Source organism: Rhea pennata, chromosome 16, assembly GCF_028389875.1.
Source record: "Rhea pennata isolate bPtePen1 chromosome 16, bPtePen1.pri, whole genome shotgun sequence".
NCBI classification, from domain to species: domain Eukaryota; kingdom Metazoa; phylum Chordata; class Aves; order Rheiformes; family Rheidae; genus Rhea; species Rhea pennata.
In genome coordinates, this window is record NC_084678.1 from 6,848,050 (window position 1) to 6,875,235 (window position 27,186).

The following is a 27,186-nucleotide window of genomic DNA, read 5'->3' on the forward strand; positions in this document are numbered from 1 at the left end:
AGAAGTTTGCCCTACAAGTGTAGAGAGTCTGTCCTTTGGAATTCATGGCTTTTTTGATACGACTTGAATATATAATAATGAACTGTTGATGTTGCTTTTGTATCTTACATTTGTTTAATTACACAGTTGAAAATGAGCATTTGCAGAGGAAACCATTTTTACATTGAGCATGGAACGCATGAAATGTCTTTTCTGTGTGTGTGTGTGGTGTTTTTTTTGTTTGTTTTTTTTGGTTTTTTTTTTTTTTTTTTTTTTTTAAAGCACTGAAATCTTGGCACTTTTGTAAAACAGGACCATTCCTTGTATGCAGAGTTGACATGCCCCAAGAAGTAGATCAGAGCTGGTCCTCTGCCTGTTTTTTGGTGCTGACTCTGTTCCAACTTTCTCTTCAGGGTGAGAAGGACTGGCAGAAGTATGAGACGGCTCGGAGGTTGAAGAAGTGCGTAGATAAAATTCGAAATCAGTATCGAGAAGACTGGAAATCCAAAGAGATGAAAGTACGGCAGAGGGCTGTGGCGCTGTACTTCATTGATAAAGTAAGGCTCGTTTCCCAGCACGCTCTTTCCTTTCCTGTTCTGCAGGGAGTACTCAGGACTGCTGAGTGTCTGAATTGAGCCCCGTTACTAAGGTATCTCGAGGCTTCCTGGTGGGCAGACTCCTTTCTCCCTTTCCTTCTCATTACCTGGAAATTCAAAGCAATAAACTATTGTACTGAACGTGGCTATTTCAGGAAGCACAGTTTTTTGCTCGGGCAAAATTCATGACCTGTTTCTAAAACATCCCAGTTGGATTACTGGGAATTTTATGTGGGCCTTTGGTCTCCAACTGTTTCAGTTTTTGTGCTGGGAGTTTCTGCTATTTTGTCTCCTCTTAGTTTGGGGTCACAGTCATAAGATCCATAATTATGCTATTTGCTCTTCCCACAGAATAAAGATTGCAGTTGTATTGATGTATTTAAGCTATTCAAAACTAATTCTCAAGAGAGCTGTTGCCTGCTACTATATGGCTTCTTAACCAACCAAATTGATAGCTTCTGTTGGATTTAAATTGTAGAAGTTTGATTTGAATAATTGGGTTTCATATGAACACTTCAGGTTTTCTTCAAAAATTAGAGATTGGTTTAGCCAGTATTGTTAATACACTTTTTTTTAATGCAGCCTAGTACAGCCTTTAGATGATTTATATATGCCAGAAAGTGTCATGCACTGTGTAAAGTGTATTTCTTTAGCATATAATAAAGAGCAACTGATGAACTTTGTATCAGATTGAATTCACATGGAAATTGATTTGATTAAAAAAAAAAGATTTTTTTTAAAGGATTTTCATTAATTCGTCAGAACTGTCTTAAAGCTTGAATTACTTAAGAGAAAGTCAGTAAAACATCTTACATTAAACCTTACCTCAGTTTTTTGTTTTTGTTTTGTTTAAGGGATTTTGGTAGATTGGCTTTGGTGTAGGCTTATTTAAAGCATGTTTAATGAGATCTTGAAGAGCTTTTATTGATATCAGAATTTTTTGAATGTCAGTTCTAGCCACTCAAGTACATTTTCTCTATTTTTTCCTCTTTTCTGTGGCCTTGGACATGGGAATTCCATTGCATTTCTTTGTGCCTCAAACTATTTTCATGCTTTCCTCAGTAACTAGTTTTTCATACCTCTCCTTCTCAAGGATGTTAAAAAAGCATTTTTGAATGTTCTTTGTAGAGTCATTCATGGGAATTACTGATTGATGATGCTAAACTCAAAACCAAATGGGGCAGAAGGGACACCCTGAGTATAGGCTACTGTCCAGAAGTTTCTACTGTCTGTACATTACCAGGATGTTTTGAAATGCTTACCTCTCTTCTTCATCTAAATGTAGCTTGCTCTCAGAGCTGGTAATGAAAAAGAAGAAGGAGAGACAGCTGACACCGTGGGCTGCTGCTCTCTCAGAGTAGAACATATCAAGCTGCATCCTGAACTGGATGGCCAGGAATACGTGGTTGAGTTTGATTTCCTCGGTAAAGACTCCATCCGATACTACAACAAAGTCCCTGTTGAAAAGAGGGTAAGGCATCTCCACAAACAAATCAACAGAGTGTATAGCAGAAAAATGTGGTGGATACAGTCCTAGTAGCAATAACTGGATGCTTTGTCAGTGATCAGATACCTAGCCAGAAAATAAGTCAGCTAATACTCTTCCCATTTTGCTGGCCATGCCTTGAGAATGGAATAAGGCTGCTGCTGTTATGATATAACCCAGTACTGTAGTGTTTAGTCATTTTACTGCTGCTCTTTCCTGTTGTCTAAGTGCTAACAGCTGGCATAACATAATTGTAACAGCTATGTTAAATGAGTTCCTTGGGTCCTGTTCTGGTAGGCAGAGTTGGTTTTGTCACCTGTAGGTGGTAGACTTCTAGGCACAAATGACAAATAATAGCATAAAAGGCTTTGAGTTTATATCCAACACTGTTGGTAGAGTAGCAGTTAGTATCATGCAAGTCCAAATCTCTTCTCTATCATGATGTTTTGGTTTTTTGGAGCTGTGCCCTTGCTGCAATATATCCTGGTTCTGGTTATTCCAGAGCACACAGTAGATAGCCATGTTTTTAAGTCATATCTGTCTACTAACCAATACTTCTTTCCCAGGCAACATTGTTTCCTTTATTTTTGTCCTCCATGGGTTTCACATCTGCTGTGATGGAAAGCTCATCCATCAATGTCAACTGGAGGAGCCTGTCTAGAAGGACTTTGTTTTTGTAGGTGTAACAGAGCTTTGCATCTGGTCCACAGTTCTGCATTTAGCTCTGTGTTAAATACCATGTGTATAATACTGCAGTAATTGTGATGACAAACAGCAGTAAATGTTGACCTCTTGGGGAACAAAATAAACGAAAGAAGCGCTATGGCCTCTGTAGAAGTGAGTGTGTGCTGGAATTCTAGCTGTCCTATTTTTAAAGAAAAAAAATCTGTTTAAATTTATTGGCATTGGGGTCTCAGTGTTTGTTCTTCAGTACTTACAATGAAATTGATTGTTGTGGAGCTAGGAATCTTTGTATATTAGATGTCTCTATAGAAGAAGAATGTGTGTTGATGAGAAGCTGGGAATTGGAGATTTGAAAAACATAGAGCTTGGATCTGTGGTATCTGTGTAATCAAGAGGCTTTGATTATTCCCCCTACCCCAGTGATACTTGCTTGTGGTGGAACTGTATGAAACAACACAGCAGTGAGAAGGGTTGGCTTTTAATTGCTTCACTCTGTGGAAAAATTGCTCAGGGGTCTCTGGAGTAATGCTGGAGAGTAAGGGGAAAATACCAGATTTGGAGTCTTTTTTCTTTGTTAGGCAGCTAAGCCAGAGAAAAAGCAAGTCTGTTGCAATCTTACCGAGAAGATAAGGATAAATGGCATTAAATGCCTAAGACTCCTTTTGCTGAGGAGGAACCTTCAGCACAAGTGTTACTTCAGAGATAAGTGTTTGCCTGTTGGCAAACTGCATTCAGCTTCTTTCTAACTGCTGCCTGAAAACAGATTTAAACTGGCATCTTGGAAGGGAGACCTCCTTAGGTGTAACTGCTTCACAGCACTGTCCAGTCTGTGTGCCTTGGACATGGGGATTCTTTTCTTGCAGGTATTTAAGAATCTTCAGCTGTTCATGGAGAATAAGCAGCCAGAAGATGACCTCTTTGATCGCCTCAATGTAAGCGCATAATGGTGAGGGGGACAGTGGACACACTCCCTCTGAACCAGGCAATAGCTGTCACCCTGCTCCAGAAATAGTGTCTGTGGCATTTTTTTTTTCCAGAGCTGGCCTGAATGGCCTAGAGGCAGTGAGTCTGTCTCCAGTTAGTATCCATATTGTTCACTGTGCCTGCAGGCTCCTGAAGTGACAGGCCTTGGTCGTGGGGAACCTGGCTGGCTCTGTCTTGGGGAGGTTTCTTTTCAGAGACCAAAGATGATTGTGTAAGGTGACATTTTTGTCAGATGCCATCCCTGACTGCACGTTTGGCTCTGTGGGAGCACTGTGGTGGTTCAGGCATCTCCCCTGGGGTGAGACAGGCTCACTTCCACCTATTGGGAACCAGAAGCACCGCACTGGAAACTTTTTTGGCCATTCATAGTACTTATACAGATCTAACCCTTTTTGTTTCTTTGTTCACTTTTCCTGTGGTTTCAGTGAAAATGTGGCCATTGGGTGTTAGATTTGAGTACACTAGCCAGAGTTTAGATGAGAGCTGCATGTCTTCATCAACAATGTGTCCAGAAACTTCACAAATGCTGTCACTGATTCTAGTGCTAACTGTCATCTGCTTTCTGCTTCCTTAGACTAGTATCTTAAATAAACATCTTCAAGACCTTATGGAGGGACTGACAGCCAAGGTATTCCGTACTTACAATGCCTCCATCACGCTACAACAGCAGCTCAAGGAGCTCACTAACCGTAAGTCCTGTCTTTGCAACTGTGGTGGGTGTAGGGGAATGGATCTCATCCTGCAATATAGCGCTGACTGCTTTGGCTTAGTGTCAAGTATTCGATCTCTATGATATTTCCTGCTTGCTGTTCTCGCAGTGTAAATGTCAGACAGCTAAGGTCTGATCAAAACTACTGCAAGATAGTCTTTTGGAAATAGATGGGGTAGTGCAGAGTTGACTGGTGGACATATTGAAGTGTGCGTGCTAGGTCGTGTCTGGTTTTTACCAAATCTCTCATTTGTTTCCTGGCTGCTCATTCACAATCCACGTGTTGAGCACTGGTAATTTGTACTTTGATCTACTTTACAAAGCAGGCACATCCCTTCCTGTTTGTGGAGGGGCCTGTGAAGCTCAACAGTGTCTGGAATTATGTGGTCCTATTGTCCCCTGCTCAGAGTATGGATGTACCACTCTAGTGAGTGGCAGGTGGTGCCTTTGTTGCTACTGAAGGAAGTGGTCCACAGGGAGTTAGGGTCTAGGGTGGAAGTAGGCAGGCTCTTAGTGCTGTGGTTAGAGTGTAGCACGGAGATTAGGCCATCAGGAAAAGTCATTTCTCCTGTGACTGGGAGCTGGCAGAGTCAGCTGGACACTGGCTGGGGCTGTTAAGCGCTAGAGGACACCACTTGTTTACCTTATCTTTGTAATTCACAGCGGATGACAACATCCCGGCAAAGATCCTTTCCTATAACCGTGCCAACAGAGCGGTTGCCATTTTGTGTAACCACCAGAGGGCTCCACCGAAGACCTTTGAAAAGTCCATGATGAATCTGCAGACCAAGGTACCCCCACCTGGCTTTTTGTTGGGGCAGGGCTCAAAGTTCTGCATCCAGGACTTGCATTTCCTTTCACTTCGAGTAAAACAGAAGGGGAGCCAGCTTTTCCCTGTCAGGATTTGGTTAGTGCCATATCAGAGATGGGCCTACTTGGAAAGGAAGACTCTGGAAGTGTAATATTGAGCTGAAAGTGCTGCCTTTCAGTCTGAGTCGTCTTTTACTCCTAGAGACCAAGACCAGACCCTTTTTAGCTGCCCTTTGTTTGACAGATGACCAGCAGCATGTTTTGCTGCTATTAAAACTTAAGCTCCTCGGCCTGTAGCTCTATCTTGTGTCCCCATAAAGAAACAGGAATGGGCATTCACTCCTGTTACAGGAATCGCAGACCACTGTCAGTGCAGGCTGTGTACGTGGTACATTACGCCCCTCTGACCTGACCTCTTCCTTTGCAGATTGTTTCTGGTGAAGGCCATGAGGTGCAAAAGGGCTAGGTCTGTTCCTGGTCTGGCTTTAGAGAATAACCTTCACAATAAGGACTTTTGGTTTGGCACTGCAGTGACCCCTGCTTCTGTAACACCTAACATGGCTGCCTCCACCCTAGATGTTAGAGCTTGGGGGAAGTTTAAGGGGAGTGGTTGAAGGAGCTGCAAAATGCTAAATCTCCCTGAATCCTAAGCTTACCAGAAGAGAGCTGCCTGAACCCTTATCAGCTTTCAGTGTGTAAGATTTGGGGCAAGAACTGATGCCCGCTGAGGGAACATGGATCATCCTTCTGTGGTACCATCAGGGAGCTTGTACTGATGGGAGAAGGTAGAGATGGGCAAGCAGGCTGTACAGACTAGACTGTTGGCTAGTCTCAGGCCATGCCAGTCCCTTACCCTGCTTGGGTGTAGCTCTGTGTGAAGACTCCCAGTGGCTCTCTCCCAACTGCTACCTTATCTTTGCAACTGTTTGGGCTTTGTTTCTTCAAGGGAACGCGTTTCCCTGCATTAGGTCCCACAGCACATTGAAAGGCCAGTGGCCTCATTGTTTTGTAGAAGTGGTTCTGAGCCCTGCTAGCTTCTGATCATGGTCACAGACTCTCAGTCGCTGGGTAATGCTGCACAAGGGTGATGGCCACAGTTGTCTGCTGGTTGTTCACAGTGCTGCCCTCTGGTTTTACCTCTCCTAGATTGATGCCAAGAAGGAACAGTTAGCTGATGCCAGGAGAGAACTGAAAAGCGCCAAAGCTGATGCCAAGGTCCGGAGGGATGAGAAGTCTAAAAAGTAAGGCTGGTGTTACTAGGCTGTGCAATGCTCCCAGTATTGTCAGCTCCAGTGGTCCTTCAGCACTGTCTTCTGCTTCCCTAGCCAGTGATCCAAGAGAGCTGGGAAGACCTTGCTTTCTGGTCCCCTCTTTGCCCTGTGTGTGAAGTAGCAGCCTTCAAGCTAAGGAGCATAGAGGGGGCCCAACATGCCAGCTTCTGATGTGGTCACTAGCATCAGTCTCTGCTGTGCCTTCCAGCCCTCTGAGCTGAGCACCAGCCAATGGTATAGTAACCACCCTGCTACCCAGGACCAAGCAGAGTAATGGATCAAGTGTGCAGCATCCTCAGCTTTATGGGGAGCCAGGAAGCTGAGAATTAGAAAATGCAAAAGCATTTTGGAGCACTTCCACTATTGGAAGCCCAAGGTTGCAGACATTGTACACAGACACTGTGTGTGCTCTGCAGAATAGACATGGGTGCTGAGTTAAGGGAGTTCTGAAGATGGAACTGCAGCATGACTATTGAAAGAGGAATAGATGGATTAATTTTAAAATGTGTGGTGTCAGTGCTTCAGTTCAGGCTGTTGCTTCCCACCCCTTAAAAAAAAAAAAAAAAAACACTCCTGCTTAGGAGCTCTGCTCTGCCTTTGACTGTGTCAGTTTTTAATTGCATGTGCTGCGTGGCTTGTGTCACCGTAGATGTTGACACGGCTGCCTTCTGTGGCTGGTCACATTGCTTACCTTGATCAGGTCCCTCTGGGTTCCTGCAGTGTAATAGTCTCAGCCTCAGCAAGGCATCAGGGATTAAACATTCTTTCTTACCCACCCCAGGACAGTGGAGAGCAAGAAGAAAGCTGTGCAGAGGATTGAGGAGCAGCTGATGAAGCTGGAGGTTCAGGCTACAGATAGGGAGGAGAACAAGCAAATTGCCTTGGGCACCTCCAAACTCAACTATCTGGATCCCAGAATCTCTGTTGCTTGGTAAGTGTCTGCCTAGGGTGTGCTGGAGGGAACCACTCCTTCACCTGTGTCTTGTTCCCCGGTTAACAGATGAGGGTTGTGGCTGAGAGCACTGCTGCCTCTACTGACAGCATAGGTCTGACTAGAGAGGTCAAGTCTTTCTGTGGCCATCCCTTGTATTTGCAAACAGTTTACAGTAGTTTTAAATGACTCTGTTGAGGCAAGTGTCTTGTGTCAGCCAAAGCTAGCATCACTCTGGGAGATGATGGGTCAGGAAATCTGCAGGGGTCTAACAGTGAAGCTGGTCCTGTTCAGCTGAGTAGCATCTCCTAATGGAGCATGAGTAGAGCTGGAAGGTGCTGAGGGAGAGAAGGACAGCAAGGGGTTGGACACCTGTGCTGTATTGACTCTTAACCAGTATCTCCTCTTCTGCAGGTGTAAGAAGTGGGGAATCCCTATAGAGAAGATTTATAACAAAACTCAGCGAGAGAAATTTGCCTGGGCTATCGACATGGCAGAGGAAGACTATGAATTTTAACCTGTTTTTAATGAGCTGAATTTTATGGGAAAAAGGGGGAGTAGCCTGTTTTTTTTTAGGGAGATTGATAAACTGTGAGCCTTACTTGTCCTTGGATGCTGGGGAGGGGGGAGGAAAGGGGCAAGTGAGCATCAGATAAACAGCAAACATCTTGGAGAAAGAGTAACCTGGAAATATCTTAAAGGAGCTGAGCCAGTTGTCCTATGGACAACTTATTTAAAAATGTTTCAGAGATCCAAATTTTAGCTGTCTGGTTTGTGTGGTTTTTTTTTTCCTCTTGAAGCAGGGCAAGTGGATGGGGGATTTGTCAACCTTCCGCCAGGCAAATTCACCATCACACTGAGAGCGTGGGAATCTTTAGCTACTGTATACAAAATCCAATTATATTGGTGCGTTTTTACAGTTAGGGTTTTGCAATAACTTCTATATTTTAATAGAAAATGGACTCCTTATCCTCTGCCCTTCCCTTCCCCCTCCCACCCCATTTCAGAATTTAACAAGCCAAGAAAATTTAAGAAACCCAACGCACCTATTACAGCTGTCACTATTGTCATGGAAATACTCAAATCTTTTTTTCTTTGTCACTTGAAACAGTCGTGGTATTGGAACATGAATTACAAATATCCACTGCATCTGTTCAAAGCAAAGCGTGATGGGAAATTGTCCTCCTGACTTGAGTGTTCCTTTTTTTAAATGTGAATTTTTATTTCTTTTAATTATTTTAAAATATTTAAACAGTTTTTCTTCTTGATCTTAAAGATCGTGTAGATTTGGGGAGCGGGTTGGGGGAGGGGATGGTGTGGTGGGGAGATGAATGTGGAATTTGAAGACAAGTGAAAATGGCAACAAATGGCATTCCCATCACCTTTTGTTCTGAGCACGCTCTGTACACTTCAAGACTATCTACCTTTTAGGTTTGTCAGACTGTTTTACCTTTTTTTCCCCCTCCTTTTTTTCTAAGCCCCACTCTCCTCTTTTACTTGAAAGATTTTATTGTGTAAAAAGAAGTTTCACAGGTCAAAAAATTTCGAGGGAAATGAGCATCGGTCCAAAAAGGAAAAATCAAGATTTTAGGGCTTTTATTTTTTTCTTTTGTAATTGTGTAAAAAAATTTTAAAAAACTAAAAAGCAGAATTTTAATGTGAAACCTTTTTTTGCTATAATCATTAGTTTTAGAGGCATTGTTAGCGTAGTGTGTGTGCGAAGACCATTTCCTGCAGCCTTTCCTCAACAAGTATCTTCTATTTTTATCATGAATTCCCTTTTAATCAACTGTAGGTTATTTAAAATAAATTCCTACAACTTAACTGAGTGCTGGGGTCTGTGTGTTTTTTCAGCTCGGTGCCAGGTGTGTTGGGATTCGACCCAGCGGCATGTCCTCACTGTGGATGAGTCAAGTTGATGAGGTTTCATAACGATGCCAGCGATCTAAAATGAAGTGTCTGGTCATGACTGCCCTTGGGAAGCAGTAACGCTTTCTCTAGCAGCTGAAAGCATTTGCTCTAGTACTTTGAGTAATTCTGCCGTCGGTGCTCACCTTGTGTTGGGTTGTGATGGCTCAGCAGCAGTCTCCTCTCTAGTGCGGCACTGCTGTGTGTGGTTGTGCAGCTGGACCCATCAAAGCTCAGGGCTCTTTGGAGCCCTGGCTAGGGGCACGGAGAGCTGGGATCCTGCTGCTTATTGATGAGCTCAAGCTAATGCTTTCTGTTGTGAAGTTGAGGCTTGAGGAAGCCTGTTGGCTCTCCTGGTCCCCAGAGCCCTTCGCCGTGCACGGACGGCAATCTGTTTGTCTGGGGTTGTGTCTGTTTACTCCCCTTGAGCAATGCTGTGCTTCAGGAGCAGCAGCCTGATCTCCAAGCTCTGAGCACAGGGCTGCCCTGCTGGGCAGCAGGAGTTCCCCTTCCTTGCCCCAGCAGGAACTCCCTGAAGGATTTTATTACCTCTTAATGAGAAGCTGCTTAGTCCCTGTGTGAGCCCTGTTGGATGCAGGCTGCCTGGCAAGCCTAGGAGCCTGCTCTCAGTCAAGAGCTTGGACAGCAGATGCCAAGTAGAGGATGCTCTTTTGGGCTGCTAACTTGTCTGTCAGTGTGATATTGTAAATGTGGCTTTGTATCTGTGTTCAGGGTCCCTTTAAGCATCCTTGGAAGCTGAGGCTGGTACTTCAGTGAAATGGGAAATGACCAGAGGTATATGGAGCTAGGGGTGCAGCCAGGCCGATCTCCAGCAGGGAGAAGGGGCCGGTTGTGCTTGTTTGGGCCTAGGGTGGCCCCTCTGGCAAAGTGGTGGGTTTTTTCCCTTCACATTCCTTAGAAGAGGCTCCCTTTGTGCAGGACATGCTGCAGCTGAGTTTCTAAAAGCCTCAGGAAACAAGGGGAAGGCCATCGCAAAGTGTTTGGCCTGTCCTTTTATTCCATGTCGCTAATGCGAATGCTCTCCGTGCTGATCTCCTGGGCCCAGGCTGTAGTGGAATGCGCTCGGGAGCCTGGAGGCTCTTCCCAAGTCCTCGCTGCAGCCGGAGGCGGGTTAATCACAGCTGAGCGCTCAGCCGAGTGCAGCAGAGGTGTGGCTGTGGGGAAATGGGAAGGGCTTGGGGCCAAGGCAGGGCTGCCAGTCATCCTGGAGCTGTGGTGGGGAGCAGGAGTGGGCCCTCCTGGCTGGTGCTGGAGGGCAGAAGATGATGCTGTGGGGAAGTGGGACCACTGTTCGGTGCCCGAGCACTGCTCAGAGTGCTGGGGGCTGGAGGGCGGGGGGGTGATGGCGGGGGCTGATGTCCCTGGCACTGTACGAGCTTGGGATCCTTGGCCTGTGCTGGAGCAAGGCAGTGCCTGCTCTGGGCTGGGGATGTCCCACCTTGTTCCCAGCCAGTGAATGATGTGGCTCCTGTCACCATCTTGGTCTCTGATTCCTCCTATTTCCCTGGTCCCTGCGCAGGGCTCGCTGTGTTTCTGCACAAATGCACCTCAGCTTCAGCTCCCTTTGCCTGGGGAACGTTCTCCTAGCATGGGGCCTCCACGGGGCTGTCTGCACGCTCACAGAAGCCCTTGCTCAGCAGAGGGGCAAAGCAGCAGGATGTGGTCAGACCTGAGCTTTTCTTCTTGACTTGGCTTCTTTTGTCTTTTATCAGCCCGCAGCCCTCTGCAGGGAAGTTGATGGAGTGAGAGCGGCACCGTTTCCTCCTCCTCCTTGAGGCCAGGGTGGGAGGTTGAGCAAGGACACAAGGAACGAGGTGGACGCTCAGGTCTGGTGGCTGCGCTTGTCTCCCTGGTGCTGGAGAGCAGCTCAGGGCTCCATATCCCTGCCGGGGTGCCCTGGGCTACCAGCAGGGAGATGCCCAGGGCACGAGCCAAGCCTGAAGCGGACACAAGCGGTGGCTCCTCCACCAAGCCCCTCCGAGGCGCCCAACGCAGCACGCGTGGGGCTCCCGACCCCAGGAGGGCAGAGGGGCGTCGAGCCCAGCCGCCCGCGCGGGAAGCGCCCTCTCCCCAGCCGCCCGGGGCACGGCTGGCTGCTCCCAGCGGGCCGCCACGGTATTTTCAGGCACTTTGTTGTGGCTGCGAAGATTTGCAGTTTGGCAGGAGTTGCCGTTTGCTCTCTGGGGCCTTTCTAAGGTGCAGCAGAGAAAATGCCAGCTGACGGGGAAAAGGGCTCGTTGTGCGCCTGACGCGTATGCGCTGGGAACGATTTACAGGGGCTCGGGGGTCCGCCGTGTCCTGGGCACTGGATGGGGCCTTTCCCAGCACGAGTTCACCCTTCTCAGTCTTGGAAAGAGCTTGGAAAAAGGGCTCTGGTGCTGGCAGACGAGCTCCCGAGGGGCCGCGTGCTGGTCTTGGGATGCAGGGTACCTGGAGAGGCCGGCACCGCTGCCTTTCCAAACCACAGACAAACTGACATCCATCGGCACCCGCTCGAGCCGCCCCAGTCGGACTGTGCCGGGGAAGGCGCTGGCAGCCTCTGGTGCTTGTCAGCCTGGTGCAGCCTCACGCAAAACACCAACCACAAGGCAAACTGGCAAGTTAGCATGTAACTAGGTCAGGGAAAGGAAGTACATCGGGGCAAAAGCAGCCCTGGAAGCGGTGCTTAGCTTTGTGCTGACCACTGGGGAAGCAGAGGTGCTCCCCCGCCGGCTCCTACCTCGGCTAGCGAGCTGCATCCGCAGGTGACGGAGCTTTGGAAGAAGCTCATCTGTGTTTGAGCTTGTGTTTTAGCAGGGACCATCACGCTTCCTGCCCAGTGAACGGAGAAGGCCTGGATCCCGGTGACTTGCTGCATGAGTGGAGGCACGGACGTGCAACCTGCCTGCAAAGATGGAGGCACGGACATGCAGGCCGCCCGCGTGAGTAGGGGCACGGGCGTGCAAGCCGCCCACCCCAGCTCTGCCTCCGGCCAGCGCGCCCTCGAGGCTCCCCTCATCTGACGTGCGGCCACCCCGTGTCACGCGTCGGATGCGGGACGGAGGTCTGTCTCCCGACACGTCAAGCCCTCCCCGCTGCCTCCGGGCAGCAGCTCCCGGGAGCGTGGCGAAACGCCCGGCCCTGGCCTCCGAGAGGCCGCGTCCCTTGTGTTTTCTGCACGCTGGCTCGCGTGTGCTCGCTGCGGCGGCTTGTCCCTCCCGCAAGCTCGCTGCGGCGGTTTGTCCCTCCCGCGCGCAGGCAGAGCCGCGTGTGCATCGCCCCTCGAGGGTTTGCGCTTGCGAGAGCGGCGGTTGCGGCCCCCCGGGTGCTCGCTCCGCGCTGCGCCGCGTCAGTGACCACCCACCGTCTCCGCACGCCCCTGGCCCGAGGCACCGCGTGATAAATAACCCGGGGGCCAGTTGCGCTCTCCGGAAGGCTGCAAGCTGCTGCCTCGCTCTCAGGCCAGGTGCTGGCACCTCTTCTCGAAGCACACCCCCCCCCCTCCGTTGCTCATCCCTGGGCGGAGGCTGCAGCCGAGGATGCAATCCACCAGCTCGAAGCCCGTGCCCGAGCGACGCGCGTCTCCCCACCGCGGGGGCGTGCAGAGGAGTTAGCCGCGAGGACGAGCGGGGAGCAGATGTCCCTACGCCCCGAGAGCCCCATCCTGCTTCGGGAGGTGAGGAATGACCCTGTGCCGGCTCCGCTCCCAGGTTTTGAGCACAGACAAGAGGATGCGCTCGTACCCCGCTGCTGCTTTCGGGCTACTGGGAGCTGGCTGCCTCCTGCCGGTCCCCAGCAGCGAGGAGCCGCTTCCCCCGCGGGAGCGCCGGGTCGCCCGTGGGCTCGCCTGGCTGCCGTCAGGGACATGGCTGCTCGCCCACTGCGCCCGCGCTGCGCGCCCAGGCGGGCTGAGGGGGGCTGCTGAGCCCCGCTGCGTTTTCTGTAAGAGCTGCTCCGGACTGCCAGGGCTTCTCCACATTCAGTGGCTCGCGCTGCCATCCAGGTGCTCCTCGTTCTGGCACGGGCAGGTTTAGTTTAGGTTCTTATTTTGGTTCGTTTTTCCTTTCTCGTCTTTTTAATGCCTAGGAACTGGGGTAGGAGCCTCTAAACCTGTGAACCTGGTGGGACTGCTCATGCCCCTGGGCTAGCAGACAACGTGGGGACGCACTCGCCTGCAAGCGGGCCGGATCCTCACGCCAGCGTCTCCCGCGGGGGACCAGTGCGTCTCCCCGAGGGGGAGGAGGGCAGGGGGGAGGAAGGGAAATTGCAGGCTTTAGCCATATGAATGGAGCAAAAACGGTTCCAAAACGCTTTCCAATTCAGCGGCTTATCCCCTCACTAAGGCGGCTTTTGTTTTGCTTCCCGAGTTGGAGGCCGGAGCTGGAGGCTGGAGTGCCGCCCTGCAGCAGGGCACCCGGGAGGGCTGGCTGCCGGGGGGGGGGGGCTTAGCCCCACGGGGGAGCCTGCTCCCGTGCCGCGGCGTGGCCCCAGGGCTGGAGGCAGCTCTTCAGCGCTCACGTACGTGCCGGCCATGAGACCGGGTGCCCACCTCGGGCCCCACGCTGCCTCCGCCGCCCCGTTTAGCCCTCCAAAGTGCACGGTGTTGCACAGAGGCTGCAGCGAGGCCCGCGGGGCAGTGCCGCGGGGCTGGGGGCTGCCGGCCGGGAGCGAGGAGGTGCCGGGAGGCCGTTGCTGCGGCCGGTGGCTGAGCCCCGGGGCTGGCGGCAGCCCACGAGGGGACCCCGAGGAGGCAGCGGGGCGCAAAACCTGCCCGCCCGACCCCTTGCAGCACGGCGGGGCGAGAAGCTCTTCGTGTGCGTCCCCGTGCTCGGAAGCGCCCGCAGGGGCCGGCTCCCTCCTGGCCGCACGTGGGTGCCGCGGCAGCTGGCCACCGCGGGGCTCCACGGGGCGCGGGACATACGGGGACCCCGCACGCGCAGTGGGGTGCGCGGCGCCGCGGGAGCCCACCCGCGGCGTGCCGTGGGGCGCAGGGCACGGCGGCGGGCGCACGCGTGCGGCGCCGCGCGCGCCAGGCCCCCCGCGCGTGGGGCTCGCAGGCGGCGGGGGCGGGGAGCCGCGGCGCCGCCCCGCCCCGTCGGACGGAGGCTTTGTGCGGCGGCGGCGGCGGCGCGGGGCCCGGCGCGGAGCAGCGCAGCAGCCGCCGCCGCAGCAGCAGCAGCCGCCGGGGCGGCGCGGGGCCGCGCTCCGCCGGCGCGGGCGCCCCGCGGGCGCGGACATGGGGCGCGGCGCGCGGCGCTGAGCGCGGCGCTGCTCCCGGCGCCGCTCCGGCCCCGGCGCCCGCTCCGGCGCCCGCTCCCGCTCCCTTTTGTTCGGCAGCTCCGCGGCGGCGGCGGGCGCTAATGGCGGCCGGGCCGGGCAGCGGCCCCGGCGCGCCCAGCGAGGCCGAGGCGGCGCACCTCTGCCGCAGCCTGGAGGTGGGCACCGTCATGACCCTCTTCTACTCCAAGAAATCCCAGCGGCCCGAGAGGAAAACTTTCCAGGTGAAGCTGGAGACGCGGCAGGTCACCTGGAGCCGCGGCTCCGAGAAGCTCGAGGGCGCCGGTGAGTGCGGCGGCGGCGGCGGTTTCCTGCCCGGCCGGGCCGCGCCGGGCCGGGCCGGGCCGGGCCGCGCCGGCGGGACCGTCCCGCGGAGCGGCCGCGCGGGTGCGGGCGAGCGCCGGGCCCGGCGCCGGCGAAGCGGCCGCCCTCGGGGGGAGGCGCAGCGGCCGTTCGCGCCCCTCGGTGGTTTCGGCTCCGTGCAGCGGACGGAGCGAAGCAACTAAAAAACCGAATCCCAAGGGGAACAAGCACCGCGAGGTGCCGGCGCTGCCCCCTGCCCGGTCCCGGCGCGGGTCCCACCGGGCCCCTCTCGCCGGCCTCGGCTTCCCGTGGGTGGTGCGGGCCTTCAGCACGAGGATGGGGGAAAAGATTGCTAAGAAATGTGAGCATCAAACCACAAAGACGGGTGGGAAGGGAGAGAGCAGGGAGGCCCCGCACCAGGAAACTTTTAACCTCTCCTTTGGTTGCCTAGGTTACCGCTGTTTCTTTTAAGTTACCTTTCCGCCCCCCCGCGCACCGGTCTCAGCACAGTGTCTCTGGTTCAGCTCTGGGGGTGAGGAAGAGTTGACGTGCTCAGAGACGTAAAGCCCGGTGCCACCGCTGTGGCGCGTTAGCACCGTCCCATCCCGTCCCGTGCATTGAGGGATGCGACCGAGGTGCAGTGCGGCTGCGGGGGAGGCCGTCATCCGTCCTCTGCTAAGTGCTGCGGGAAAGGTGGGAAATAATTAACGTGGCTGGAGGGCTCAGATGAGGAGTGGAGATGGAAATGATGGTACTGCTCTTTAGGAGGACCCCGAACAGCAGCGTGTCCGACGTGGGGCTTTCGTTTCCCTCAATGCCCTTGCGGTCCTCCAGCTTCTCCCGCAGCAGCTCCTCCAGGCGGATCTGGAGGACACTTAGGTTCCCTGGCCCTGCTAACATCACGGGATGGTAGCCCTCCCTGCCTTTCTCAGGGTGGCCTCTAGGAGCTTTCAGGTAATGGGAGAAAGCAAGAGGAGCCAGAGGCATGATTTGCCTTGGATTAAAGTCATTTTAAATTAGAGCAAAGCACCAGTTTGTTTCGCTGGCAAGACTCTGTGTTTTGTGGCAGTGACTGCAGAGCGTGAGGGTCCTGGGCCTGTGGGGGAGGAACCTCTAGAAGGGCTGTGGTACCTGCTGTCCTCTACATGCGAGATTATTCCCATGTGAAGATGTAAATGCTAAAGCCTTAACTTTAGGGAAATACAGAGAACTTTATAATCGCTGTTAACTGCTGCAGTTTTGGTATGAGAAATTAGTGTGTTGTCTGTGAGGACTTCCTGTGCTGTGCATATGGCGAAGACCAGACCAGTAAAAGCAGAGAACATGTCCCAGGGACCGAGGTGATCAAATAAAGACAATCCCTGCGTTTCTAGCAAACGAAAAGTAAGAGACAGTGGACCCTGAACACCTAATTCCTTTACATCCCTGTAAACACTGCAACAGAAAGTTGTTGGTGAGTTTGTAGACCATGGTGGCCACGTGCTCATGGTCCCCAGAACTTTCCTCACAACGAAAGCTGTGTTCTGCTGAATGCAGCCCTCCTAAGCCGTGTGCTTTCTGACACATCGAGGTGGGTGGTGCTGCAGAAAGAAGACTACCCTGAAGGGTTACAGTTTCCTCCTCCGCAAGCTGTCTCTGATGCCAGATGCACTAATGCCCAGCCAAGCAACTTTGTTGTCATTGGCAGATTCTCCCCATGGCTTCTTCTCTGTGCCCACCTCTTCCTACCTTAACTGCTGGCCTTAGTTCTCTCCTCTGATGTCTTTGCCAGCGCCTAAAAGGAAGGGTGTCCTGTTGCCTATCTCCCTTTACAAGGCTAAGAAGTACTACTATGCATTTAAGACTTTAGGTACAGAAACGTGGGAATTTCAGGTGAAAACATCAGCTTGTGTACTTAAACAGAGACTGTATATCTAGGCAGAGCCACTCTTATGTCCAGCAGTCCTAGACAGTTGACCAATGTTCCCATTTTCGTCTGAATGTGCTTTCTGGTTGGAAAAAGGGTACCTGGGAAAACTGCGATGTATAAAGTCATAAAAAACATGGTAATTGTATGCTTCATGTATTTTATATGGCAACTACCTTGGCTTATTTTTCTTCTGGCTCATCCCACCCTTGAAACCTACCCTTGACTGGCACAGGGCTCACGTGGCCATGTCTGACTTAGGGTGGAGAGTCTGAGTGGAGTCAAGCTGTCCATTTGCAGTGTGGGTGAGTTATAACTGAGAGCAGTGACTGATTCAGTTCTCGTGAAGGCAAATGATGCCAGGGCCAGGAGCTGATGGTTGGGGCTGTCGGGAAAGGTTGAGGTCGTCTTTCAGTGACAGTACTGGCTTGGCCCTCCTGTCCCATACGCACAAGGCCGTGAGCTGAGCAGAGCAGCCTGTTGTCAGGCCGTTCGCTGTTCCTTTGTGTGGAACAGCATCTCCACTGGGCAATGCTTGAGGGTCTACAGTTGAAAAAGTGCTGTGTTCCTGGGTCAGTAATGAATTTGTCATGTTTCCTGAGATCTGGAGAACTAAAAGGAGCTTTGCTCTTGCCCTGGACATGAGCTAGTTGTTTAAATAAGAATGATTAAGAGTGATCTTTTTTATACATTTCAGAACATGTGAGTATCTGCAGCATACCACATACAGAGGCCTCAGTCTCAGGGCACTTATGTGTAGATATCTGTGCCTTGGAAAGGGATTTGAAGACCCCAACATGGAGGATCTGCTCTTTTCTGTGCAGGTGATAGGCTTTGTGGAAGAGAGACACACGTCTGTCCCAGGCTGGGATGGGCAGCGCTAGGGTATGTGACTACGTGACCCACCATGTCAGAAGGAGCATGATGCCAGTACCTGCAGCCCAAGTTCTCCTGCATTGCATGGCTTGGCAATGCAAGAAGGACTGGGGTTAGCTGGCTAATTTCCAGGTTGCCTCAGGCTCAGAGACTAAAGCTGTGATGTGCCAGCAACAGAGGGGTCAAGAGCAGGATCCTGGTAGTCATCCCCATGCACAGAGGTTCATTTTAGAGCTCTGACATCATTCCAGGTGGTGTTGGAAAGTAGCTGTCTCCCCAGGGTCTCTGGATATCAGCATTTATGATCTCTTCTGAGTGCTGTGTGGTTAAAATAGTCCACTAGTTGTTTGCCTTTGCCAAAGGCTACATTTCAGTGGTGGTTGGTCTGGTGCGTTCTGACCCTGTGCTTGAAGAGCAGGGGAGCAGATCTTAAGCAGCCTCAGGTTGTCTCATCCTGGAAAGGAGCTTGCCTCTGGGAAGGTCCCCGTGTCTTTGATATTGTACTGAGAGCGTGTTATCAGTTCCACAGCTCTTGCCTGACAAAACAAACGTGTGGCCACCAGCTCCCCAGCCCACTCTGTTTGTGCTTGGAGGTAACGGGACATCTTTTATTTCAGGTAACTTGTTGAAGTAAGCAGGCTCTAAGCTGGGTTCTGGCAGATGACTAGTGGCACGTAACAACAAGCCCCTTGGTGCTGGCTGTGGAACAGCTGGTGTGTTTGGTGGAGGTGGGTGGCACCACCATACACCCTATGTAGGGGTTGAATCCCCGGGTGTGCACCTCCCATGTACACCGGTCAGCCTTGCCGTCCTCCTGGCCCTTTTTGCGGGGGGTTGTTGAGGCTGTGCTACAAGGGTGCGGCAAAGGGAGGGGAATCCTTGCCCGTCTAATGTCCCCTCTCATCGCGGCCGTGCGCGATGACCCTCTGCAGCGCATTGCGCGTCTTGCATGAAGAGTGACCTTGTGCGACAGGCAGTGTTAATTGTCAGCATGTGCATCCCCCTCCCCTCCCTGGTGGCCCTGGCTTGGCAGCGGGCAGGACGGGGCTCCGGCCAGCTGGGCTCGGCCATGAAGAACCTCTTCTGTTTGAAAGGGCCCATCTGCCCGCCAGCTCTGGCTCTTCGTTAAGCTGCTCAGCTCGCTTGAGAGCTCTGTGGCTCTCCATGATCAGAGTCAGCTGATGAACTGGGAGGAGGGTGCAAACTTTTGCAAGAGGGGAGCCTTTTGCTTTGGGAAAAATGGTACCCTCCTTCTCCCCCACTTTTTTTCTTTTTCTTTTTTTGTTCTTTTTCTTTTTTTTTCTTTTTTGCCTATAACTGAGTTTTGAAAAGCTGTAATGGTTTGTCCAAGAAAGCTATTTTTCAGTTAATATTTGTTTTATCCTAAATGATTCCAGCTGACTCTAATTATCAATGCATTGCTTTCTTCCTAATCTGTGCTATGAAAGGGCCTGGCTGTTACGATGGGAAGAGCTTTAATAATTTTCTATTCTTTTTGTTAATCACCCAAAGCAAAGTAGAGCTAGTCCCTTGAGTCAGATGTCTTTTATGCATTTTTTTTAAACTTCCTGTGTTATGTAATTCTTTTCTGTAAAAGGGTCCAGCATTCATAACTGCACATGCTGGGGGGTTATAGGCCGGTTTCTAATTGATCTGTTTTCCTTGAGACACGTCAGAAAATTCAGAGAGTTTGCTCAGAGAGCGAGCTGAAAATTTGGAGCAGATGTTTGCTTTATAGGGGAGGGGAGGGGGAAAAAAAACACCTTAAAAAGCTGCATTCTTGCTTTCAGTGAAATGAGCTCAGTTCTGAGGAGGTGGAAGAAAGCCACTACTCTGAGCACAGGCCTGTGAAAAAGAAACGACAGGAACTGTGAAATATTAATACAAAATTACTTTGAAGAGCAGTTCCTACTCGCTTCGTCCTTTTCAACTGCCTGTACTTTTCTTTAATCCACTGAGGCAGAGCATTTTTGTTTGAGATCGTCTGAATAAATGTAGGATTTGGAACACTTTCTTGAAAAACAAGCAAGCCAGAAACGGCCTTCAGGAGTAAGCAAGCCTCACAGTCAAGTCTGCGTGGTAAAAACTGGGCAGACTTAGTTGTGGGGCAGCAGGGTCCTCAGTCTGGGTTGTTCGTGCAGCGCGTGGCCCTTTTGTAGGTGGGTAGCGTTGGAGAGGAGGTTGCTTCTCCCACTGTTTTGCAGCCCACGAAGCTCAGATCTCTGAGCTAGGGGTGCAGGAAGCTGGAAGCTTGACTTATTGTCAGGAATGGTTAAAGCTGAAGGTTCGCCTGCCGAAGGTCTGTCGTGCATCTTGGGAACTTTCTTAACGTAAATGAAGGCTTGAGCCATGTTTTTGTATCTGTACCAAACAGCTCTCTCCCCCTTCCTGCTTACTAGGATATTTGCCTTAAACTGGATTTTAACACAAATAAGCTCTATCCCACCTTCATCTCTGAGCTGAAGCAGTCTCTTTTCCTTGCTTTTCATCCCTTTGTCACCTCCCTTCTCAGTTGTGTCTTCCAGGAGAAGCAAGTTACAGTACTGTTACTTACGCAGTGGAGAGTTATGTCAGAAATTACCTCTTCCCTTATCATCTTTAAGATCTTCTCTGGCAACCTAAAGAGCATCGGAAAGATAACAGGTCTGTGGGCAGGTCGTGAGACCTGTGCTTCTGCTGTGGCTATGTTGTCCATCCATCTGGACAACACTTGCCAGTCAGCCATGTGGAAGATATCAGCTTATGGTGTTTAAGCCTACTAATTAAAAAGTGCTGGAGAGACTTTAAGTAGTGTTGGACTGAATTCTTCTTGCCTGCACTGAGGGCTTGAATGCTGCAGATTTTTTCAGGCAACACGGCGGACGTGGCCTGGCTTTCTCTGAATCTGCCACAAAAGCAGGCAGCCGTGCTGGCTGGATATCTGAGCGTGATGAGAAAGATGGTCTACATAAGCGGACTCTGAACATTTGGTTTTGCAGAGGAGTATCTCATTTGATTGATATCATCAGCTCCCATCCCAAGGACACCTTTGTCGTGGGGCTGCTTACATGATTTTTGACATGCCCTGTCTCTGCATTGGGCCAGCAGTCATCTGACCCAGTCTGTGACCTCTTAACTACTCTTTGTTTTAGCTTCCTTGTCTGCTCAGTGGGGGTAGTTGTGCTTATCAATGCCAGCGAAGCCTTTGCTCAGCTTCGTTATCTAATCGCTATGTGAGCCACAAACATTGCGAAGACGTACGGACTGTTAGCGATACTCTTGGTGATACTCTTGCCTGTCCCTCAGCACCTTGTGAGAGCGGGCGTGTGACCTTCTGCATATCTTGCAGATTGCAGATAGAGGAGAGGAGATTTGCCTGAAGTCCCAGCAGGAGCCTATGCTCCTGCTGGGAGCTGGTGCTGAAGTTCCCAACCCCGAGCACTGTATGTGGTAGAACTGGCTTGACCACCGAGTTGCCTTGGGAATGCTGCCTTCATTTAATTTCTGTGGTTGTGGGAACTTGGGCGCTTGCACTTAGACTGAGACCTTCCCTTCTGGACTTGTCCCGTCCCCTAAGAAGTGACCTAGGGGACGTTGCTGCTCTGTAATATGCAGTCTTAGGGGGAACATGGATGGAGTCACATGCCTTCAGAGCTGTCGGTGTCCTTTCCTGGGTGTAGCTGTAAGTGTTTCACTGCTGCAAGTGAAGTAAATGATCTCCACTCTGGCTGCGTGGAATGGCTGTGGTCCCTCTTGACTGCCCTGCCTTCTGCTGGGGACACGTCCTTCTGGCGCACTGGCAGGATGCAAGTAGATTGTTATGGGAAGGAGCTACGCCTAGGAGATGGTAGCCTCGTCACCATGTGCCACTGTGATCCCGCTGCCAGAGTGGACATCATCTGCCTGGGATGTAAAACTCAAGGAGCTAAGTTATTTGAGATGCGTAGTGGAGCAGGAATTGCTGTGGTCCCATTCAAGGCCAGCCTGTGACGTTCTGCCTGCCTGCCAGGCTCCTGGACGTGCCTGTGGAAATTGTTGTCTGTTCTCTACATGTTTTTCTTGTCCTCCACGTGGAACGGCTGTGTGTCAAACTGCCACAACTTTAGGGCTCCACAACACTTTTAATGTAGCAGAAGCTCCGTAACTACAAGCACCCAGTCCTGCTGTATTTGTGCAGCAGTCTCTCTGGCACACCACAGCGCGTTAGATGAAGGGGCCAGCAGCAACAATCTAGTCTTAGTGACAGATCAACCAAAAACAAGGCAAGCATCTTAGGTTAGGAGGTGTGTGAAAAGACTTCTTGGAGGTGGGTGGACTGACTATGGCTGGCATGCGCTTGTTGTGGTGTGTTTTCATTTCTCAATGGTTATGGACTTTAGAAGACATACTGTAAAATGCATAATGAAAGGTAGTGTTGGGGAGTCCAGGAAGAGCTTACAGCATGTGGTGAGGAGATGCAGGGCTTTGATCGCAAAAGCATGTGGCTCTGAGTTTAACCTATCAACTGAACCTTATTATATAGTAAAAGGGAATGTCTGAAGTCAGTGGAAAGCTTTTTTCTTTCTTTCTTTCTTTTTTTCTCAGTGTGCTCCAAGATTTAAGGGCAGTGGAAATTTGTGGGACTTCAAAGTCCTTGCAGTACTTTTGAAAAGCTACCCCCCCACACACACTTTCCCCTTGGCAAGATGAGCTTCGAGAGCTGACGGTAGAGGTTGAAGATGAAGGAGAACAACTGGAAGAGTAGCTACTTAGGACAGGGTGAAATAAGCTGGTGTCAGAAAAAGGTTTGTGTGTTTAACAGATACTTGAACCAATGTGGAGAAAATGATGCGGTATCTGACAGTCAGGGATGCTCTCAGAAACCTGCAACTGTCCAGGCAAACGTGCCTGTGAGTCTTGTTGACTCATGTCCCTGTTTTCAGTTCGTTACTGCTCCTTCACTTGTTCTGGTATCGCATGTAAGGTCAGTTTAATATCTACCGTATCCTCTGCAGAGTGACTGTATCCTGCCTTGCCTGGGGGTGGGTTTGATGATCTCATAGCTCTTCCTCTGCTCCAACTTCCGTGGTCATCTGTTCCATTGAACAAACTTTCTGTGGCTGAGATGTTACACCAAGCAGAAGTGGGAGTGTTTCTCCCTGGAACAGGCAGGCTGGAGTTCTCGAGAAGGGGACATAGGGGCAATGGCTGTTCCCAAAGAGACTTCATAGTGCTAAGGAAGGTTTTCCTTTGGAAGTTTAGTTTTTGAGGACTTGTGCATTGCACAGAGAGCTGTTTTTCATGGAAGATGTCACCTTTTTTTTTGAGCTTTCAAGATTGATTCAAGTTAGAAACTTTCTGGTCTCAGAACTTTCTGTGTCTCTGCAGACTTCCCCTTCCCCGCCTCTGGCACTTCCAAGTGACAAGCTGCAGTATCTGCTCCTGCAGGATGGCCCTTGCCTGTGCTGGCTGCGTACCTTTTGTCCTTCCTTTTCTAGCCCTCCTGATCTCTGGGTATCATGCTACCTCTCCTGGACACATTGATGCATCAAGCAGTGGGAGGACGCATGACTAAGACTCTCTGTGCCTCTGCCATTGAACGTCCGCTCTTCTTATACTGCCAATTTTGGAAGACCTTGCTGTGTTTTTGTCTTCGGTAGCAGGTGGCTTATCCAGTGGGCAGATGCATTGTGTCAGGCTCTTTCCACCAGTGTAGTGTGGGCATGGAGCTACAGCTGGGCTAAGGGCTGACAGTACAGCTTGGGATCCTGCTGGTTGCGGGTCAGGGTGCTTTAGAGTCTGCCCTTAGCTGTTATATAGCTGCAGCCTCTGTTGGCATGGCCTGGAGCTGGGGTGAATATAAGTCAGCTTGTAGTGTGAAATGGAGCGTCTAGGAGATAGTCTCTGTCTGCCCCAAAAAGAAAAAGGCTAAGAGCTAGAGTCTCTAATGAAAGCAGGCAGCATGAAATCTGTAGAAATCAGCAGCACTTTACATAGCTGACAGCCCATACTCTAAAAGTCTCACCAAAAGCTGTGATTTTTAAATTGCTTTCCAGCTCCATCTCTGGTAAATGCAAGGTTGGATGGCTTTTCAGTTAGATTTGGAGTTGTGAATTGTGAGTTCAGCTGGATGGACGGTTATGTAAAACTTTCCAATGTTGGAGAAAGACCTCTCTCTCTTTCTCTTTCTCTTTCTTCTGTAGCTCTTTTGTTCGCAAAAACTTCTTGTGGTTCTGAGGTTTCAGTCAATAATCTCCTCTTGTGTCATCAGTACAGTGCCCAGAAGTGTGCCTGGCGTTCTGAAGGCAAACCAACCCACATTGTTGCTTTAAAAATGTTCCAGGCGAAGGTTGCAATCTAGCAAGTGAGTTTGCACAATCTGAATGCTTTGCCAGACTGGCGTTGTCCCCAGCCCTTGACGATGAGCTGGGTAACAGGCCTGCAGCAGAAGTGTCGTAACTGCGCCTTAGGGGTTGCTTTCTTCCCCCAGCCCATTACAAGTGGACATAACTTTCTTTTTCTTGGAATGTAACTTCACTTTTGTCCTGACACGTGAAATCCTCACCAAGCTGTGAACTCTGCTGCCTATTGCTTTCCCTGCTTAGCCTGTCTGCTCCCACAGGCCTTTACCTCCCGCCCCGTGAGGGTGATGTACAGCTGCTGCTTTCCCACAAATGGAGCCATGCAGGCACGTCAGACCTGTAGTCGAGTTGCTGTTGCTGCTGGCCAGCCCATGGCTCTTAGAGGAAATATGTGCTAGGTGAATAGTTCTCAAGGGTTGAGGTTGCTTTGAGTCACTTCAGGGCCTTGCCCTCTAACTTCACAACCTGTCACCCAGGGATCAGGAGCCAGATGTGCTGGCTGCAATGGCTGCATGCCTCTGGGGTGGTGCAGCCCGCAGTGCGGAGCCGCGGACGGGGAGATCAGCATGTGGGCACGTGAAGAGCCGGAGGGAGAGGGCAAAACAGATGCGGACGTGTGTGGTCTGAGAAGAGCCTCACCAAAGCAGGAGGATGTAGGAGGGTTATCCCATCTGTGGGATCTTTGTTCATCCCTTGGTGCAGCCTGGTGGCACATAGCCCAGAGGTGTTGTGGGTGCTGTGCTCTCTTCCAGTGCCCCGCATCTATGTGCAGACCTGGCTTGCTGCTCTATCTGTGGGTGCTAGACCCCACCCCAGCACAGTGGTGACTGGCTCCCCTCTCTGCTGATGGTGCCTGAGATGCCCCTCATTCATCTCCTGGGGTCTCTGCTGGAGAAGGTGAGATGGCTCCCCTCTCTGCTGATGGTGCCTGAGATGCCCCTCATTCATCTCCTGGGGTCTCTGCTGGAGAAGGTGAGATGGATGTTTTCCATCTTCAGCCATGCCTGGGTCACAGCGGCATGGTCAGAGCTGGGGTTCCCAGAGGGTTGAATGAGCATCTTGTTTTTTCCCTTGGTGTCTCTTGTGAGCATTCATCCATGCTAGGGCTGGACCAGTCAGGGTTAAAAATCATTCTTGCTGTAAGGCAGATCTACCTTCCTGGATCTTACCCTGTTAGATGATTGTAGGGAGGGAATATGCCCCTTCTGCTTTATAGAGCTGCTCCCTCTGCTTCTGACTTGCCTCCCCCAACCCAGGACTGCAGTCATTTGAGCTGATTTCGGATGACATGACCCGGGCAGCTTGGCTTTCCATGCCAGGGCAAGTGGTTTCTCTGCATTCCTTGTCCCTGAGAAGATCTCATGAGCACTCTCATGCTGGAGAGACATCAAGGAAGGCTGTCGTGGCAGACTGCTCTCCACGGGGACACGGGGTAGAGCAGCTGTTTAAGAGACTTTTTCCTGTTTACTTGCTCCAAGAAGTGTCGAGTGGTGTGGTGATTAAAAGATATCCCTCCTGTGTGCGCTTGTATTGTTCCTCCCTCCTCATGGACCTTTTTCTGGGGTCACACTGTTACTGCATTAACTTCTCAGCATCTTAGGGAACCTTAAATCACGTAGGTGACTGTCACTTCTTTGAGGTGTGCGTGGCTTTATTTCTCTTCTGCTCCTCTGCTTTCTAGCTGTGGGAACTGCACTCCTGGCTTTATTGCTCTCTCTGTGACCGAACTTTTGCTTTCCCCAAATCATTTGGCAACTGCTCTACGTGTGCAGTTCCCCATCCACAAGCCAGGTCAGATAACAGGGTTGGTGTGGGAGCGTGGGAGTGCAGGGTGTCTAAGAGGACTTTAGCCCCTCGGCACCCTGCCCCGTAAATCTACACCCCATAAATCTGCTCTGTGGCTGATGGAGGAGTTGGGCAGGAGGCCGGGCTGGTTCCGCTTGTCAAGTGTTTGGGTGTTGCCTTACACCCGGTTCTTCCTAAATGCAAGCTCAGAGCAGGTTTCACTTATGCCCAGGTTGTATTAGATCAAAAGCAGATAGTCTGCTACCCTATCGCTTCCCGAGCTATCGTACAGAGGTGCATGTGTTCTCCTGTTAGGGCTTAGGCCAGCAACTGTAGCACAAGGCATTGCTTGTCCCCTTGCACTACTGGAGGGATGGTCCTTCCCTCTGGCCAGGGGTCTGTTGTGGGCACTTCCCCCTTTCTTGCAAGCCCACCGTTCTTGACCTGTTGGTCCTTGACTACTCATGCTGTAGGAGAAGGCTTTTGACAGGAACCTGCTGGTGGTTAGGGACAGTGGTGGGCCCAGAGGGGTGGCACTGCTGTGGCTCCTGGTGCAGGTGTGGGAAGTCAGTGATTGGCTCTGGGGCAGGAGCAGCCCCACAGCGGCTAGAGCAGAGCTTTCCAGCCAGCAGTGAGGGCAGGGGTGGTGGTCTGCAGTGCCTGGGGGAAAACCCCGTGCTGGATGATTCTTGATGTGGGCAGCTTGAGCCAGAGACAGGCAGTGGAGTTTCACTCCTGGCCCTGGCTGCCATCCAGACCCTGTGGGAAGCTGCAGCTCAAAACTCTCATCATTCTTTAAGGGTTGTCCTTGTGCCAGAGCAGACCTTGAACAGTACTGTGTTCCCCAAGCTGTTTGTACAGCAGGGAGTTTGTCCTGCTGCTGGGTACGACTCAACTGGATCCTAACATGCTGGAACATTTTCTCTTTTTTTCTCCCCTGTGCCTCCCATGTCATATAATGCCTTGCACCAGGCTGCTTGTGCTGGAGGTCTCACATGTAGTTAGAGAGTCGTCTCTGTAGTCCCCAGTGGCTCAGGTGCTAACGTGTGTTAGAAGAAGGCCTGGAGACGTGGCCAAGCAACTTTAGAGCCTTAGTGCACCAGATTTGGTGTTAACTATGAAGCAGGTTGGTATTGAAGCAGGAGGAGGTCTCCAGTTCAGGAGCAAATATATCCCAGGTCAGGTCATTAAGACAGAAGTAACCCAACAAGTTGTTGGGCTGGCTGTGTGTGCATGCTGACAGTCACCACCATCTCCTGTGTAACCTGAAGCTAACAACTCTGGCGTATTCTGCTAGGGCTGTGTGTGGGTTTGCTAATATCTCTCAGCCCTTGAAGATCTTCTGCCAGAAGGTGCTGTAA

The 27,186-nt window shown here is 51.2% G+C and overlaps 2 protein-coding genes across 5 annotated transcripts in view; both read left to right on the forward strand.

The window, feature by feature from the left end:
• The window catches only part of TOP1 (DNA topoisomerase I), a 68,628-nt gene extending 59,349 nt beyond the window's left edge, over positions 1-9,279 (forward strand). Inside the window, exons 14-21 of the mRNA XM_062589302.1 lie at positions 393-536; positions 1,861-2,046; positions 3,609-3,677; positions 4,304-4,418; positions 5,102-5,229; positions 6,395-6,489; positions 7,301-7,450; positions 7,865-9,279. Of these exons, the coding sequence (XP_062445286.1) occupies positions 393-536; positions 1,861-2,046; positions 3,609-3,677; positions 4,304-4,418; positions 5,102-5,229; positions 6,395-6,489; positions 7,301-7,450; positions 7,865-7,967 (990 nt within the window). The 3' untranslated portion in view covers positions 7,968-9,279. The remainder of the gene's footprint in view (positions 1-392; positions 537-1,860; positions 2,047-3,608; positions 3,678-4,303; positions 4,419-5,101; positions 5,230-6,394; positions 6,490-7,300; positions 7,451-7,864) is intronic.
• Positions 9,280-14,680: 5,401 nt separating this feature from the next.
• Positions 14,681-27,186, forward strand: part of PLCG1 (phospholipase C gamma 1) — a 55,388-nt gene continuing 42,882 nt past the window's right edge. For all 4 annotated transcript variants that reach the window (XM_062588932.1, XM_062588934.1, XM_062588933.1 and 1 more), the window contains exon 1: positions 14,681-14,920. In XM_062588932.1, coding sequence (XP_062444916.1) covers positions 14,719-14,920 — 202 coding nt within the window. In that variant the 5' untranslated portion in view covers positions 14,681-14,718. The remainder of the gene's footprint in view (positions 14,921-27,186) is intronic.